The following is a 17510-nucleotide window of genomic DNA, read 5'->3' on the forward strand; positions in this document are numbered from 1 at the left end:
TGCGAACAGAAACACGTTGGTTATTTATGTTTATATGCAGCCAATGTGATATTTATATACAGTATATAAACAATTACAATAGTGTACACCTTTTTATGGGGGCTTTTTGTTTCTATAAGTGCTTAAGCCAATCTAATTCAGTTCTCTGAAATGCACATGTGCCAGATGCTACATTTCTGATGCTACATTAATGGATATTTAGAGTAATGTAACTGGTTTCTTGACTTTGCTTTGCTGATGTAATTGTAATGCGTTTGCATTGTACTAATGCTGTTCTAACACTGGGCTGTCTCTCTCTCTAGTCTGCAGAATCTGTGTTCTCTCATCTTGTGTCTCTCTCTCTGCTGTGCAGGGGGCCCTGTGTGAGTGCGATTACACTGAGCTTCTGTGTGTGTTTGTGTGTGAGGATTTAAGTAGGAGAGTGTGTGTTTGTCTGCTTTAACGCAGTATATCTTCCCTTGCAGTGTAAAGCATTGTGTGCATTTGCTTCTGTGTGTGTATTTGCTGTGATTCAGCAGAATTTGATGTGTATGATGTTTAATTGGTGTGTGTGTGTGTGCTTTAATCCTGTGCCTCTCCCGCTGCAGTATTGCAGTAAAAATGTATTTAAATGTTTTCACGTTTGTATATGTAGTTATATGTATGTGTGTGTCTGTGTGTGAGAGAGTAATCCTCACTCTTTTTCTCTCTCTCTGTATCTGTGTAGTGTAGAGATTTTTTCAGAGTGGGCAGAGGAATCTATGAGGATCTGTGTCGCCGACTGCCTCTCTACCCGTCTGACTTCACTGATGGTGTGTCAAGCATAATCTTACAAATAAAAGTATTTTAAAATGAAAGAATCTATAATCTAATTTAGCATTTTTAAAGTTTTCAAAAGGATATATGCTCTTCTAGTTGTCCTATTAATTTCCTTAGCTAAATTTGAAGGTGTTACAGTAGTTCAGCTAATTTCAGAAGAGCTTGTCCACTAACAAGCAGGACCAGGACGTACAAAATGCATGACAAAATGCTACATTGCTGGGTTTTGTCGCATTATACTACACACAAAGATTTATACAGTACAGCCGAGCAATCTGAGGAAATCAAACATGCTCTCCTAAACTATCCTCTCTAACTGAATGAAAATGATCAAACTACGCTAACTGTGTTAAATTGCATGCCATTAAACATATTAATCTCACAAGTTAACTTTGACAGCAGTAATATTTTTTATATTATGTATTTATTTTATTTTATATAAATGTGTGTGTTTCAGGTTTAGTGGGTAATAACAAAGCCGTGGTCAAATTCATGACGACTTCCATCTTTCTCTACATTGCTGTGCTGCTTCCTGCCATTGCTTTTGGCTCACTCAACGACGAGAGCACTCGGGGCGAGATTGGTGATCTCTCTCTCTCTCTCTCTCTCACACACACACACACACGCACGCACACGCACGCACACATATGCACACACAGATAGACAGACTGATTTGTTCTCTCTGTTGATTAGATGTTCAGAAGACGATCATTGGGCAGAGTATAGGTGGAATCATCTATTCATTGTGTGCTGGCTCTCCTCTCGTCATTCCACTGACCACAGCGCCCATCGCTATTTTCATCAGTGGTATGTACATACATGCCTTCACATGCAACAATAGATGCACATTCAAATACGCACTCTTTGTTTGTTGAATACTTTGATGTTGAGTGTTTAGAGAGCTCTGCTAACCTCAGGATGAGGTGGAACAAGACTCTTAATCTCACAAACAGCAGGATGGGAGTCTGATATGGCCACCATTTGTTTGGGCAAGCATTGATGTTTGCCCTGGCTGAGAGGAGATTTCCTCCTAAAGCTCATTCCTGTGGCTGCAATCGCACACTGTCACCAGTGGGAGAGTTGCCCTGAAAAATGGTTTTGCTGTAGTACAATGAAATTCTGTTTGGATAAAAATGTGCAGATGAGGACAGAACTGCCACATCCATCTATAATAATGATCCTTCCCAATCAAAGATCTTGTCTTGTGGTTTCTCATGGGAATAACAGCAGGAATTCTTTAAATCTTTATTGAAATGTTTTGGAGCAGTTTTTTAAACATCAAACGATCAACATTTACTGTGAGTTATAATCCCTTGTCATTATGAGATTTGAGTTGATTGTGTTCTTTTCGCACGCTTGTGATTCTGTTTGTGTGGAGGACTCTTAATGACAGCAACGTTGCGTCATTTACTGTAAAAAAAAAAATCCTGCCCAGAAAACAAACAAACCAAAAACAAAAATACAAAAAAACTCAAAAGCTTACAATGACAATAGTGCCTCCTTAGTTAGTGCCCTACGCAGACCACATAATCTGTGTATATGGAACAGTGGCACTGGAACCGTTGTAGTAAAAGCTTTACATGAAGCTTTAACTGAAATGAAAACAACAACAACTACAAATCCAACATACAGTACATGGCCTTTGGCTACTATGGAAGCTGTTTTCCACCACAGAATAAAAATAAGTATAAAAGGTAATTGTGACTTTTTATCTCACAATTCTGACTTTTTTTCTTGCAATTTGCGAGATATAAACTAGGAACTGAGGGATAAAAAGTCAGAATTGTGAGATAAAAAGTCACAATTGTCTTCTTTTTTTTCTATTCCATGGCAGAAATAAGTTTTCATGGGTTCTACACGTGTAAGGGTGAAAAATGTGGTTTTGGCCAGAAAATTAATTATTTGGCCAATTGTGTGATAGGTGTGTTGCTGTGTTAAGAGTTTTGAAAAAGTACTTTAAGTATTGGTAAACGCTTGTTGGCAATTGTGAAAAACTGTAAAAGGTAAAACCTTCAAATGTGAGGTGTCACAGTGAATTCTGTGAATGTCAGTTTACGGCTTTTCACTGTAAATTGTGAGATGATTTGTTCTTTTTTACTTATAAAAACAGTACATTTAAAAATATTTTACTGTAAATTTCAGTATGTAAATTGAACCTTGAAATGTAAGGTTAGATCTATTACAGTCTCCCCCCGTATATAGTAAAGGAACTTACTGTTAACCAATTAACAGTTTTTTACAGTATACTCTTTTACAGTTAATATCACTATAATTTTCTACAATGCTTCTGTGTGTTTGTCTCTCTATGGCTGCAGTGATTAGGGGGGTCTGTGATGATTATGAGCTGGACTTTGCAGCATTTTATGCATGTATTGGCCTGTGGAACAGCCTCTTCCTCATCATGGGAGGAATCTTCAACCTCAGCCTGCTTGTTAAGCTTTTCAAAAGGTCAGACACACACCTACAAATATACATACTCATGCAGATGCCACTGCTTGAAGACTGAAATGTTTTTGTTGATGTTTTTGACCCACAGGTCGATAGAGGAGGTGATAGCTTTGTTCATTTCCATTGCTTTTGTAGCAGACGCAGTTAAGGGCACTGTCAAGAGTGAGTGCTATACATACACACATACATATACACAGCCAAACCTTTTGAAATCATCTGGATTTCTGTGTGAATGATTCTTAGATTACAGTCTGAACTTCATAAGAAATATAGGGAAACTGGGGCTAGTTGTCACACTGTAAAATAAAGACATTTAACATTTTACATTGTTACTGCCCAGGAAAAAACGATACGGTTCATTTAACATGCATATAGTGATAATGGGAATATGCTGTCACACTACAGAATCGGTTTCATTAGTTTAATTGATACTAAAATATTATAACTTGATGACAGATTGCTCAGAATGCCGGACTTCTCCAAACATTCAAGTTGACTGCAAGTTAACTGCAACATCGACAAGTTAATCAACAACTGATTGATAGAACTAAGTTCCCCAAAGAAAAGATCTGCCGCTGCTTCCATTCCATATAGAAAAATAAAAATAAAAATGAATCATACTTTACAAAAAATGCTATAGTCCACAACATATCTGTATTCTAGTATAAATATGTGCCTTAAACACACACAGACAAACCATTTTGCAGTTCCATGTCTTTATTGAACAATTGTGTTAAACAATCAAGATAACCTCTACTATAATGACCTCTTGAAAAGAAGGTAATTGGACTCAGCTGTGGCTTTGACCTGCTATGCTCAATGGAAAGCAGCATGTTACTTGTTTCTTTCCAAACAATTGTGCTCAAGTCAAATCTAGTCTGATCAAAAGGGACTTCAGAAAACCTCATAAGAACTCATAAAACTCAAGGTTTGCAGAGGATTTGGAAGATTTATGCCTACAGTCTGGCAGATCAGCACCATCAGTTCAGAACCATTGCCATTCTTCCTAGTAGATAAAGCCAGTCTAATGTGTGCTGAAACAGCTTCAATAAATACAAAACCAGGGTAATTTGCCTGTAAAAAAATAAACATAACCTAAGAACTGCTGTATTACAAATACCAGTTTCAAAAGGACCTTTAAAGAGTTGACACTGAACCAGATATTGTTACTTAAAATATGTACAAATGACTTATTACTAAACAATTTATTCAGTAATGCACCACAAATACAAAAGAATTAAAGTTTCGTAATGTGATGAATTAAATTGCCCCTATTATGCTTTTTAGAATATTACCTTTCATGCAGTGTAATATAGCTGTTTGTGGATGTAAAATGTCTGCAAAGTTTTAAAGTGCACGTCTGCACGACTAATAAAATTATTGTCACCTAAAAGAAAAAAATAATAATTCTGAACTGCTGAAACGAGTCGTCAGCAATTCCAGTCTCACTTCCTGTTACTTATCTATGTGACAATGTAACAGATTTGCATAATGCCAGCCTGTGGTCTTCATTGGCTGCTCGTGAACAATGTCTACTTTGACCCGTCCTCAAACACTGTAGATGTAGCTGAGGCCTGGAAGAGTTTAGTTCATGTTGTCGACATGAAATTCAGATATGATGAAATATTCAGATACGACATGAAATTCAGATACGATAATAGGCGTTTAGTTTTCAACACATGCACAAGTGTATGACCAATCACAACACACTGGGCCGTCTGACCAATCAGAGCAGAGAATGCTCACGGTAAGGGGGGTTTAGAGAGACTGAGATAACTTGCTTAAAACAAAACGTACTCGTCTTACCAGGAATATAAAAAAATAAACAATAAATAAAACATAAAGCAATGCAGCGCCAAGCGTGACGCAAGTGTTTTTTGCTAGTTTCAGTCCAACACAGTTATCATTTTCACGTCCTGTGCCACGTTGTTTAAATAGCAAATGCATTTGCACCCATTTGTGCACCCATGGGTGTGCTGGTCTGAAAACGAGGTGTGTTCAGGCGCATTGTTGGCGTGTTGCTATTTTGAGGCAACAGAAATAGATTGCGCCATTGACCAACTGAAACCTGGTCTAAAGTCAATGGCGCAATATTTTTTTTGTTTGTTTTTGTTTGTTTTGTATTTAATGAGCGCGTTAGTAATTTGCGCCTATAGGCGGGTCCATAATGCACGCGCGTACACTCTGCTTATTAAACACACAGGGACGCACAGAGGCACACAAACATGCCAAATATTTAAAATAAAAGGATTACAATGTAAAAGATTATTATTGTGTACATAAAGATATGGATAATGGCCAAAACACACCCATTACTCATTATGAGAATAGGGACAACCCTTTTAGACCATGCGTCTGGCGCGCCGACCATTTTTCCCATCGTTAAACTAGCAAAAGTGGATTCGGACACGCCCTAAGTGAACTTGCGCCGTGCGCTTTAGACCATGCGCTTAGATCGTTACAATAGGGCCCAAAGTATTAATTTAATTCAACTAAACATTTAAAAGTATTCATAGGTCATCAAAATGCAAAATAATTATGTACATATTTTTTCAACTTAATGAATTGGCTTGTCAACTGTATTAAGTTTGATGCAAGACCAGTGTTGCATTTTTTATCTCACAATTCTGACTTTTTTTCTTGCAATTGCGAGATATAAACTAGGAATTGAGAGGAAAAAAAGTCAGAATTGTGAGATAAAAAGTCACAATTATCTGTGACTTTTTCTATATGTAATATCTTTTTCTATTCCATGGCAGAAATAAGCTTTCATGGGTTTTCAAGACCAGTGTTGCATTTTGAGAGAAGTGTCATTTGCACATGTGATAGTTGAAGCAAGATCAGACATGGCATGTTCTGAATCATTGTAAAACAACCTGGAACAAAAACAACAACAACAACAAAAAAACCCCAGCTAAGACACTATTCATTTTCAATGTGAGTTTTTTAAAATACTTGAAATAAATGTTAAGAACACAAAAATCCTAATACCACTGCCAGAACCTCACTGCAACTGTGAAGGATTGTGGGCCGAGTATAATGATGTGGGGCTGTTTTGCTGCCTCAGGGTCCGGACGACTTGGAGTCACTGAGGAACCAACAAATTCCAAGTTATATCAGGAGCAGAATGTCAGAGCGTCTGTTTGTGATCCTAAACTCAAAAGAAGTTGGGTCATGCAATCCAAAGCACAGGAGTCAATCAACAACAGAACGCTTTAAACAAAAGAAATTCAGCACTTCACAATGGCCAAATTAGAGGCCTGACCCCACTTCCTTTGAAATGTTCTGCTGTGATGTGAAACAGGCCGTTCAAGAAAGACATCCCAAAAATGTGCATGCGCAATGCACATGTGTTATCAGCAGAAAACATTGGTTGATGTTATTGGCAGTAAACAAGATTCCACAAAAATTCCATCAGTAATCGTGATTGTTTAAACCAATTATTCAATAAAGATGTGGCGCAGGAGAAATGTTACGCTTGGGAAGACATTCAAAACGTTTACACAATACATACACCAAACTTAAAAGATGATTTTAGATTGATATATAATGTACTTTTATAGGCAGTCTTACCAGTGCAATAGTACCCTTTGACCTTAGAAATATAAAATAATATTTTAAAATATAATAATTTACATGTTTGAATAGTTTCAGTTGTCAAGATTTAAGATAATTAAGATTTAATGTGTATTTGTGATTAAAATTCTTTGACATGAAACCAGAGGAGCATTATCAGGATATTAAAATTGTCATGTGTTTTTTTTTCTTCCCCGTCAACAATCGTAAATGTCAGCAGAAAGCATTGGTTGGTGTTAGTAGCTATGTTTCCATTACCCTGTTTTTATGCGCATTTTGAAGTATCGCATCAGAAATGAGTGATGGAAGTGCCAAATTTCTCATTAAAATCCCTTAAAACTTTTACATAATACATAGAGTAAATGCTTACATATGCTGTACTTTTAAGCATTCTTTCCATTACAATTGCACACTTTTATTTTAGAAAAATTATATAAAATAAAACAATACAAAATTAATATGTTTTAATCATTTAAATTATTAATAATTAGAATTGTATGCATTTTAACAATTATGGAAGTATTTGTAGTAGAGTGAAAGTATTTTTTAGTAGTTTAGCATCTGTATCACTTGTTTGACTTGAGAGAGGTGTCATAAGTGATGTCTTATTGTTTAAACCAATTGTTTAATAAATATGTGGCACAGTAAAAATGTTACACTGAGAAAGTCGTTCATTTTGACGATTCAAAAACATTCACACAATGCATACAGTTAGCGTTAATTTTAAACCTAGATATACTGTATAGAAATTTTGACCTTTTTTTACAGTATATAAATAGTAATACCTTATCTTGGTATCTCCTTTACAGTCTTTCAAGAGTACTATCATGCTCCCACTTTGGCCAATGGGAGTGCGGCAGAGCTGAATCGCATCAGTGGAAGTGTACATTTAGGGGAATTGAACCTGACTGAGGCAGGGTCTGTGTCCCTCCCAGAATCCTTCATTCTGTGCACACGGGCACGGCCACTACTTTGTCTCCTCCTCATGATGGGCACACTGTGGGTGGGATACACACTGTACCAGTTCAGGAGGAGGTGAGGATCTCTTCTTGTCTCTCTCTCTCACACACACACACACACACACACACACACACACACACACACACACACACACACACACACACACACACACACACACACACACCTGTGCACACACTGAGTATTTTGTGATAGAAGACTGTTTTGACACCCCCATCTTTCCATTTATTCCTGGCAGTCCGTTTCTGCATGTGAAGATGAGAGAGATTCTGTCCGACTGTGCTCTGCCTATCTCAGTGCTTGTCTTCTCTTATGTGGGATCATACGTTTTCAACGACATTGCCTGTGAGTCATGTGACACTATTTGTCTTCATGTTGCACACACATTGACACTAAGGTACACATTTCTTCAAGACAGTTTTCAAATAACAGGAAATCTAGTTTTTGTTCTACACTGTTTAATTTCTCCAGAATACTAAACTGATCCTTTTTTCTGGTATTAGCAAGCAATATGGGTTTGTTTTTGCTATTGTTATTTTTTATTAGCAATTAAACATTTTTATTATTTTATTTTATTCTCATTTCCCTAATATTTATTATTATTGTTTTTGTTGTTATTATTTAATTGTTTAATTTGACATGAAACATTATTCTTTATTTTATTTATTTTATATTAGTTTTTGTATTATATTATTTCACATTTAATCATTATTTATCATCAATGTTTTTGCTATTATTATTATTATTATTATATATAAATAATATTATATGCATTACATTATTTCACGAATAGTCAATATTAGTGTTTTTGTTTGATCATGATAATAGTATTTAATATAAGGTTAGTAAGTGAGCTTATTCATGCTATAATTTAAGCAGAGAAAAACAAAACATTCATAATGATAAAACTGCTTTATTATGTAAATGTCTTTAATCATATTGAGAGATTATCTTCAACATGTCAAAATGCAGCATTTAAGCAGCAATTTTAAATGAGATGCAAATAGCAGAGAAGATTCAGTACTGAGAATCAGTTCAAATTTTGGCTCAGTTTGTCAAGCCAGGAAGGCTTGCCAAAACGTACGGCCCTACCAACACTTAGACACACACACACACACACTCACACACACACACACTGCCTGTACGCTCCCTCTCTACAGCCAGCACATTACAGCAAAGCCACTCCACTCCGACTATCACTACATTATTCCTCCAACTCCTCTGTCATCTGTTTGGTGTGGGAGTCTAACTTGGTTATCAGAGTGAGATTTTACTTCTTACCTCAGGCTCTTTAAACGTTCACTCAGCGTACCAATGCTGCAGTCGAGAGGCTCATATTGAAAATTAGATCAAAGCAGAAACTGCAGGGAAATGGCCAAACAATCCAAAACATATATGTACAGTATGAAAGCTTGTTTCCTCCACAAAATAAAAAATGAAAAAGGTAATTGCGATTTATTATCTCACAATTCAGACTTTTTTTCCTCAGAATTGCATGATATAAACTCGCAATTGTGAGTTATAAAGTCAGAATTGCGCGATATAAACTCCCAATATCGTGTTATAAAGTCAAAATTGTGAGGTTCACAATTCCGAGAAAAAAAGTCAGTCAAATTCCTCAGAATCGGCCTTTATAACTCACAATTGTGAGAAACTCCCCTGATTCCCACATTGTGTTTGTGGACAAAATAATCACCTGGTAGCAATTTTAAACAATAAAGCCACGAACTAAATAAAGCAAGGTACACTTCTTACACATACCTTCCTATGAACATATTCAGTGTTACTATGATTTTGTTGTTCTGTGAAAGTCAGATATTCTTATCACGCTACTGTTAATGTTCCTATAAAAATAATGTTCCTTTCATAACTTGTGTTAAATGTAGGATTTTAATTTAAATGTGGTCAGGTTTAAACCTAAACCAATATTCCAACTACAAATTGTGCTACCTGAAATGTATACAATGCTATCGTGCTTGGGCTTTTGTTTTTTTGCCATTTTTTTGTTGCAGTTTGTTCTGTGGCCATTTTTTACACATTTATTTTTTCTATAGAAATGCTTTTTCACTATAGTAAAATAACGTCACTGGTGGTGCTTTCACACCGCAAATGATGAAAATCATAGTCGACTATTTAACAATTGCTGTAGATGTAATCACACTATTCTGGAAGGTCTGGTTTTTGTTGGATGGTCTGTTATGGTGTGTGAGCTGAGGTTCACTGTGTTATGTGCTCTCTTCCAGTGCCGGTGTTTAACTTCCATGAAGGTCCAATGTTTCAAATAGCCCCGCTGGATAAGCTGTCTGGAGCAAGTGTTCTGAGTGCAATGGGTTTGGGCTTCCTCCTGTTTATCCTCATCTTCATCGACCAGAACATTGTAGTTTCTCTCACAAATGCACCAGAAAACAGGTTCATGTCTTTTGAAATTGTTTTTTTTTTTTTTTTTACATTTCACCACTCATAAGTGGCTTCATCACAATGATTATTCAAATTAACCAAACATTAACCTAACCAGGTTGTTTCTGACCAGCTAGTCACATTGCTATCAACCTAACAATGTGATAAAGTGACAAGCAACCTCTTTCATGTGTAGGAGTATTGAGCACTGGCAGTGATTTGTAGCGTCAAGGCGTCCTACAGCCATTTATTTTCAAAGAGCAACAAATGAGCAACCTGCGACCAACTTCATCTTTATGCAAATTAGCCCAGGACAACTTAAAACGGAAGGTGTTTCATTTGAACCTCTTTGATCGTGTCATCGTATCATTTACAAAATCTTAATTAAGAAATATTTGTACAATTTAAAATAAATGTTCACTATTTTAATATATTTTAAAATGTAATTTATTCCTGTGATGGCAAAGCAGAATTTCTGCAATGTTGAAAACTGTTATGCTTCTAAATATTTTTGTGACGCATTTTATTCAGGATTCGTTGATGAATGGAAAGTAGCATTTATTCGAAATTGTTATGAATTTGAATATGTCTTTACTCTCACTTTTGATCAATTTAATGCATCCTTGATGATTAAAAGTATTTCTTTCTTTCAAAATAAAACATGCTGACCCCTAACTTTTAATTGGCAATTTATATTATTTAAATGACACCCACCATGCACCTAGCTGCATATTGAACATCAAATATATTATGATTGGTCGCTGGAAGCTTGTCGCTTTGCACCTGGATAGGACACTGGGTCAAACTGTGCAGTCGTGACTGTGTGTGTGTGTGTGTGTGCCACAGGTTACTGAAGGGCACGGCGTATCACTGGGACCTGACTCTGTCTGGCTTGATTAATATTTTGATGTCTGTGCTGGGCTTGCCGTGGATGCATGCTGCGTTCCCGCACTCTACTCTGCACGTCAGACAGCTGGCCATCGTGGAGGAAAGGGTGGAAGGAGGACACCTTTATGAGACGTGAGCACACACCACATCAACGAGCCACACGCTCACAAGCAATTACAATCGCAATCAATCTGTGAAGCACAAACGTCATTATAGCAGTTATTGGCACAGTGTGCTTGGTTTTAAATGACGCCTTTGTGTGTGTTTGTGTGTGTGTACATGTGCGTGTGTGTAGTATAGTGAGTGTGAAGGAGACGCGAGTGACCTCGCTCGTGGCTAACATCCTGATAGGTGTGAGCTTGTTTCTGCTGCCGGTGCCCCTGCAGTGGATTCCTAAGCCTGTGCTTTATGGGCTCTTCCTCTACATCGCTCTCACCTCCATTGAAGGCAATCAAATGTGCGACCGCATGGCTCTGCTACTCAAAGAACAAGTGAGTGTGTGCGTGTGTGTCTTCGATGAAAACAAAGGCAAATAAAAGTCATAGGTGTTGCACAAATAAGAACACAGAAGAGAGCGGATGCTGTGCAAATAAAGCAACAGAGCGCCCTCTACTTGTCATGGTCAGAAATGACTTAGTCTCCGTTGATGCATTATGTGGCTGTTAACACCTGGTCGTTTTGTTAATTTTTACTGAGACAATCGTAAATGGTGGCTTTAAATCTGTGTAAATGCTAGGGATAGGCAAAATGTTTCATAATCAAATAGTTGGTGGGATTTCAAAACCACTTATTCACATCCTGCAAGCAGAATGTTTCAGTGTAACCTGAGTTCTTGGGCTCCGGTTGTTTGTTAAAACTATTTTTATTAATTATTAATCAACTATTAAGTTAAAGTAAGTTTAAGCATAGCACTATATAATATAATTAACTTCACTAACCTCACTAACCAACTAGGTGATTGTTGGACAATTAGTCATCCATCCTGGCACATCTCTAGTAAATGGTGGTTCTTATGTCTTGGGTGAACACCAAGGCTGAATTTATTTGATCAAAAATACAGTTAAAAACATTGTGAAATATTATTACAGTTTAAAATAACTACTTTCTCTTTGAATATTTTTTAAACTTTTAATTATTCCTGTGATGTCAAAGCTGAATTTTCAGCAGCCACGTGATCCTTCAGAAATCATTCTAATATGCTGATTTCCTCCTTAAGGAACATTTATTCTTATTCTTCTTATGTTGAAATCAGTTGTGCTGCTTTATATTTTTGTGGAAGCCATGCTACATTTTTTCAGGATTTATGATGTATGGATTTTTTGTCTTTACTGTCACTTTTGATTCATTTAATGCATCCTTGCTGAATAGATGTATTAATTTCTTTCAGAAGAATTTCTTCTGAATTTCTTTCAATTTCTTTACTTGTCGCCCTCACTAATCGACTAGTTGGTTGTTGGACTTTTAGTCAACTATCCTGGCACATCCTTAGTAGACGGTTATTCTGGCCACATATGTATTTTTTTCTCTCCCAAACAAAACTACAGGTGCTGGTCATAAAATTAGAATATCATCAAAAAGTTGATTTATTTCAAGAATTCAACTTAACAGGTGAAACTAATATATTATATAGACTCATTACATGCAAAGTGAGATATTTCAAGCCTTTATTTGTTATAATTTTGATGATTATGGTTTACAGCTTATGAAACCCACGAAATCAAAATCCCAGAAAATTAGAATATTACATGAAATCACACAGTAATTACACAGTAATCCCATGGTCATTGAACCAGGCTTTGGTTCTTTTGGCAGTGTGGGCAGGTGCAAATCCTGCTGGAAAATGAAGTCAGCATCTCCATAAAGCTTGTCTGCTGAAGGAAGCATGAAGTGCTCTGGAAATGTCCTGGTAGACGGCTGCGTTGAGTGGACAGCACAGTGGACCAACACCAGCCGATGACATGGCTCCCCAAACCAACACAGACTGTGGAAACTTCACACTGGACTTCAAGCATCTTAGATTGTGTGCCTCTCCATTCTTCCTCCAGACTCTGGGACCTTGGTTTCCAAATGAGATGCAAAATTTGCTCTCATCAGAAAAGAAGACTTTGGTCCATTGTGCTTTATTAAATCCAGAGTCAACGCAGCCGTCTACCAGGACATTTCCAGAGCACTTCATGCTTCCTTCATTCTCCAGCAGGATTTGCACCTGCCCACACTGCCAAAATAACCAAAACCTGGTTCAATGACCATGGTATCACTGTGTAATTACTGTGTGATTTTATGTAATATTCCAATTTTCTGGGATTTTGATTTCATGGGTTTCATAAGCTGTAAACCATAATCATCAAAATTATGACAAATAAAGGCTTGAAATATCTCACTTTGCATGTAATGAGTCTATATAATATATTAGTTTCACCTGTTAAGTTGAATTCTTGAAATAAATAAACTTTTTGATGATATTCTAATTTTATGACCAGCACCTGTATATGCCAGCATATGGTAGTCTGGAAGTCCTTTAATCCACACGTGTACAAATGATCATAGATGAGATACGAGGCTGTAGCAACCACGAAACTGAAATTCTAATTGCCATATGGGGGGAAATTTCACTGCTGAGCATTGGCATCATCACAGATGTGATCTCCATTATGTATGCATATAGCCCTGATTTAGATGTGATTTATATTTGTATTGTGGAGACTCATGTACAGTAAGTGAAATGTCCATACATGAATGGATCTTAGTCCCATCATCTTCTATTTCTTTGTCACTCAATTGCCCTTTACTCTTTCTCAGACATCCTACCCGCCAACCCACTACATCCGCAAGGTGCCGCAGAGAAAGATCCATTACTTCACTTTCCTTCAGATGGTGCAGCTGCTTTTCCTCTGTGCGTTTGGGATGTACCCTCTCCCGTATATGAAGATGATATTTCCTCTGCTAATGTTTATCCTCATACCCATCAGGTGAGTTCTGAAATGCCTCCAGATCTCAAGTCACGATCTCCTGTCTCTCTGTGTTGTGTGTGTATTGCCAGGCACATGCATGTGTAATAAATCGTGTTTGCTAAAGGTCATACGATAGAATGATGAATGAAAGGAAAACAAAGGAAAAATCTTTATAGTTCTTATAAATGTACTCGCGTTAGTATATGGTTTTGAAAAACTTTAATACCATTGTCAAGAATTATTTAAATTGAATGACTTTAATGTCATGTAGTACAACTTTCAAGTAAAAACTAGTAACATATTTCCCTTACTCTTTGAATACATGTGAGTGCACACATTTTGATCATTCATTTCAAAGTTTCAAAATATTTAGCAAGTAAATTAATTTCAAGGTCCAAAAATAACATTTTAAAGCATTGTTTTGTCATAATAAGGTAAAACTGTCTGATATTTATAGACACTTATTGACCTACACAGTCATGAGGGTCTGCATGTTGGTTGCTCCACATGATTTTCTTTATCGCACCAACAAATATTGTTAATATTTTTCAAATATTCACAAAGATTTAAGAAGTTTTGTTAAAGGTACACCATGTATGCATTTTGCGCTACAACAACCATAATGAAATAATCCTTCGCAATAGATAATGCTTTACAATGAACTCTGTTAGAGAGCTTATCTGTTCAATAAAATCTCTCAGCTTCGTTTTTACATTTCAAATCCCTCAGTTCTCGTCATCTTCGAAAAGCCAAGCCAATGTTGATTCTTGTTTTATTACAAGCTCTGTCTCATTCTCTTTTTGGTAGTAAGCTAGTAAGAGCTGTGCAGGTAGGCCTCAAGAGGCGCTCTAGTGTCTGACACTAGAGGCTGCCGTCTTTATCGTCCTTCTTAGCACGCCCACCACCCACGCCGGTTCGAATCCCGCTCGGATATATATGATATTACCATACTTTGTATATATGATATTAACATACTTTGAATTGTGTCCCTGCCTCAGGAACTGTCTACTGCCCAGGATCATTGAGGCTAAGTACCTGGACATTATGGATGCACAGCGCATGTGAACGCATGCACACTGAGCCTCTGAGCAAAGGACTCTGGGAATTGTGTTTCTGAAATGCAAAACTCTGGGAGGAAAAACAAACTGATTCTAGTGTTTAACAGCAGGCATTCTGGTGAAGCACTGATCGAGTAATAGAGTAATAGAACGAGAGATTAGAAAAGAAGGATATTTAAAGACAGAACAAGAGAGGGGGAAGATGAGCTGCCTGTTCAAGACAAGAGTAGAAAGACAGACCGCTGTCTGACTGTTTGACTATTGACCTCGGTCAGTCACTGCTTCTCTCATGATTTGAATAGTACACCAAAGCCCCCTCCCCCCTCTCTAGTCTATTCTGATGTATCCATGCATCACAGTACAGACCAAACACTTGTTTTAGAAGACGTAGGAAACCATCACATTTATTCTCAACAATTGTGCCATGACTAATTTACACGAGTGTTCTCTCCATCTCCGATCATAGTGTTTTTGGACACAAACACAGCTGGTTTTTGAACAAGAGACTGAACTGAATCTGTAGCAATACCTCTTAATGCTGAACACTGACTCGCACGCACGCTCACCCAGCGCAAAAACTCTCATACGTCAAATAAAAAAAAGCCGTCGATCGCAGATTTTCCAATGCATTTTGGTACATATCAGCGCAAATAAGTAATAATGTCATGAGCATGGACCAAAACTATACACTCACCTTATTAGGAAACTGTGTCTCATAGCAATACAGCGGATTATTAGAGGCTATCAATATTTTAAAGTTTTCTAAAGAGAGTTTACTTTCGAGGTAATAGACTTCTAGTTTGGATACCCACTGATGTGTTGAGAATGTATCCTAAGCGCTGGGGTTTCAGGGAAAAGGAGAAAAACAAGCAGCATTTCTGTGGACCTTACTCACTGCTGAATGGACTCTGACATTTAAGCTTTGCACATCACAAGACACCACAACTGTGTACCTTCCTCAGTCACACACACACACACACGCACACGCACACACACACACACACACACACACACACACACACACACACACACACACACACACACACACACACACACACACACACACACACACACACACACACACACACACACACAGGCATGATTATAAACAATGCCCAAAAGAAAGGCACTTACTTAAACGCACACGATTATGTCCGTCCATCTCACAATATATTTAAAACAGAGAAAGCATGCCTTTTATAAGACATTGAAACTTTTAATTTGTATTACTATTACGTAATTTGTGTTATTATTAAAAGCAACTAGAAATAATGGTCAAATGAAGGTATAGTTCCATTATATCCTTACTTCATAGTTGTTTATAGTTGTTTGCGGTCTTTCTGAATAAAACCCTCTTAGAGATCCCAAGAAATTGGAAGATGCAGATATCTTTGATGATTTTGACCCATCGAACAAAATTACATTCCCAAAATAGACGCTGTAAATGAAGGCGCACAAAGAAAGAAAGACATGGTTTGATTAACTGTGGGCAAAAAAGTTGGCACCTGTGCACTTAATCATTGGCAATGTGAGATTAGAGAAAGCTGAGAATCAGACTAGACATGGAGAGCTTTAAGCTTCAGAGAGAGATTAGGCGTACTATTGAAGAAGATGGTTTTCTCTTGAAGATCTCGCAACACTTGCGTAATCAGCATTCCCATTTCTTGCTCTCTATCTTCCCTGTAACCGTATCATAGTTATTCTCCTTGAGTCCAGACCTCTGGTGTAAAAACAACCTCCCTTCAGTAATCCTGTTTGTCATTGGACATCCCTCAGTATTTACTGTAATATTGAAGTATTCAACTTTAATTTGTGGTCGCTCACACCTGGGTGGGATATGTCGACGAGTTTTGTTCTGTGCTGTTTAAATATTGTTTTGGATTTTTTATTTTCTAATCATGAATGTATAATGTGTAGATTTTTATAAAGCACATAAAAAATATTCATTGTCAAATCGATTTTGTCAAACAGATAAGCTAAATTTGTAAACTGCAATATGTAAAAACTAAGGTAAATAAGAGACATGTTTATTGGAAGGATGGTGTGGGTTTAATAGGGGTATGCTATACACTGAAATCTAGATCATTTCAAGCTGATTGCCAAATAAAGAGATATATTGATACCCATCTGTTTCAGCGCTCCTTTGTTTTCTATTTATGTTGGCTACAGTTCATTTTCATTACTAAATGCCAGTGTTTTTTTAGAAACATAGTCAAACTGATCTACAGTAATCATGTGACTAGTCACTAGTTTGTTCTTACTAAAAAATACCACAATACTTTAGAGTAATTTTGTAATGTAGGCATTAACTGCCCTCTAATGGTCATGTTAAGTGTTGTTAACATTATCTAGAATCATAGATGGAAAGCCTGATTTATAATAATAATAATAATAATAATAAGTAGAACAAGATATT

At 36.9% G+C, this 17510-nt stretch overlaps 1 protein-coding gene across 8 annotated transcripts in view; it reads left to right on the forward strand.

The window, feature by feature from the left end:
- slc4a11 (solute carrier family 4 member 11) overlaps positions 1–17219 on the forward strand; it is a 69448-nt gene extending 52229 nt beyond the window's left edge. For 4 of the 8 annotated variants that reach the window (XM_079855298.1, XM_079855300.1, XM_079855299.1 and 1 more), the window contains 13 exons: positions 303–362; positions 707–791; positions 1256–1381; positions 1492–1605; positions 3114–3246; positions 3335–3408; positions 7632–7857; positions 8039–8145; positions 10044–10209; positions 11044–11217; positions 11381–11576; positions 13885–14054; positions 15035–17219. In XM_079855298.1, the coding sequence (XP_079711424.1) occupies positions 303–362; positions 707–791; positions 1256–1381; positions 1492–1605; positions 3114–3246; positions 3335–3408; positions 7632–7857; positions 8039–8145; positions 10044–10209; positions 11044–11217; positions 11381–11576; positions 13885–14054; positions 15035–15101 (1698 nt within the window). In that variant the 3' untranslated portion in view covers positions 15102–17219. The remainder of the gene's footprint in view (positions 1–302; positions 363–706; positions 792–1255; positions 1382–1491; positions 1606–3113; positions 3247–3334; positions 3409–7631; positions 7858–8038; positions 8146–10043; positions 10210–11043; positions 11218–11380; positions 11577–13884; positions 14055–15034) is intronic. The other 4 variants (XM_079855301.1, XM_079855304.1, XM_079855303.1 and 1 more) reach the window with 1 other exon arrangement.
- Positions 17220–17510: the final 291 nt, after the last annotated feature.

Source organism: Squalius cephalus (genome assembly GCF_949319135.1).
Source record: "Squalius cephalus genome assembly, chromosome: 21".
Lineage (NCBI taxonomy): Eukaryota > Metazoa > Chordata > Actinopteri > Cypriniformes > Leuciscidae > Squalius > Squalius cephalus.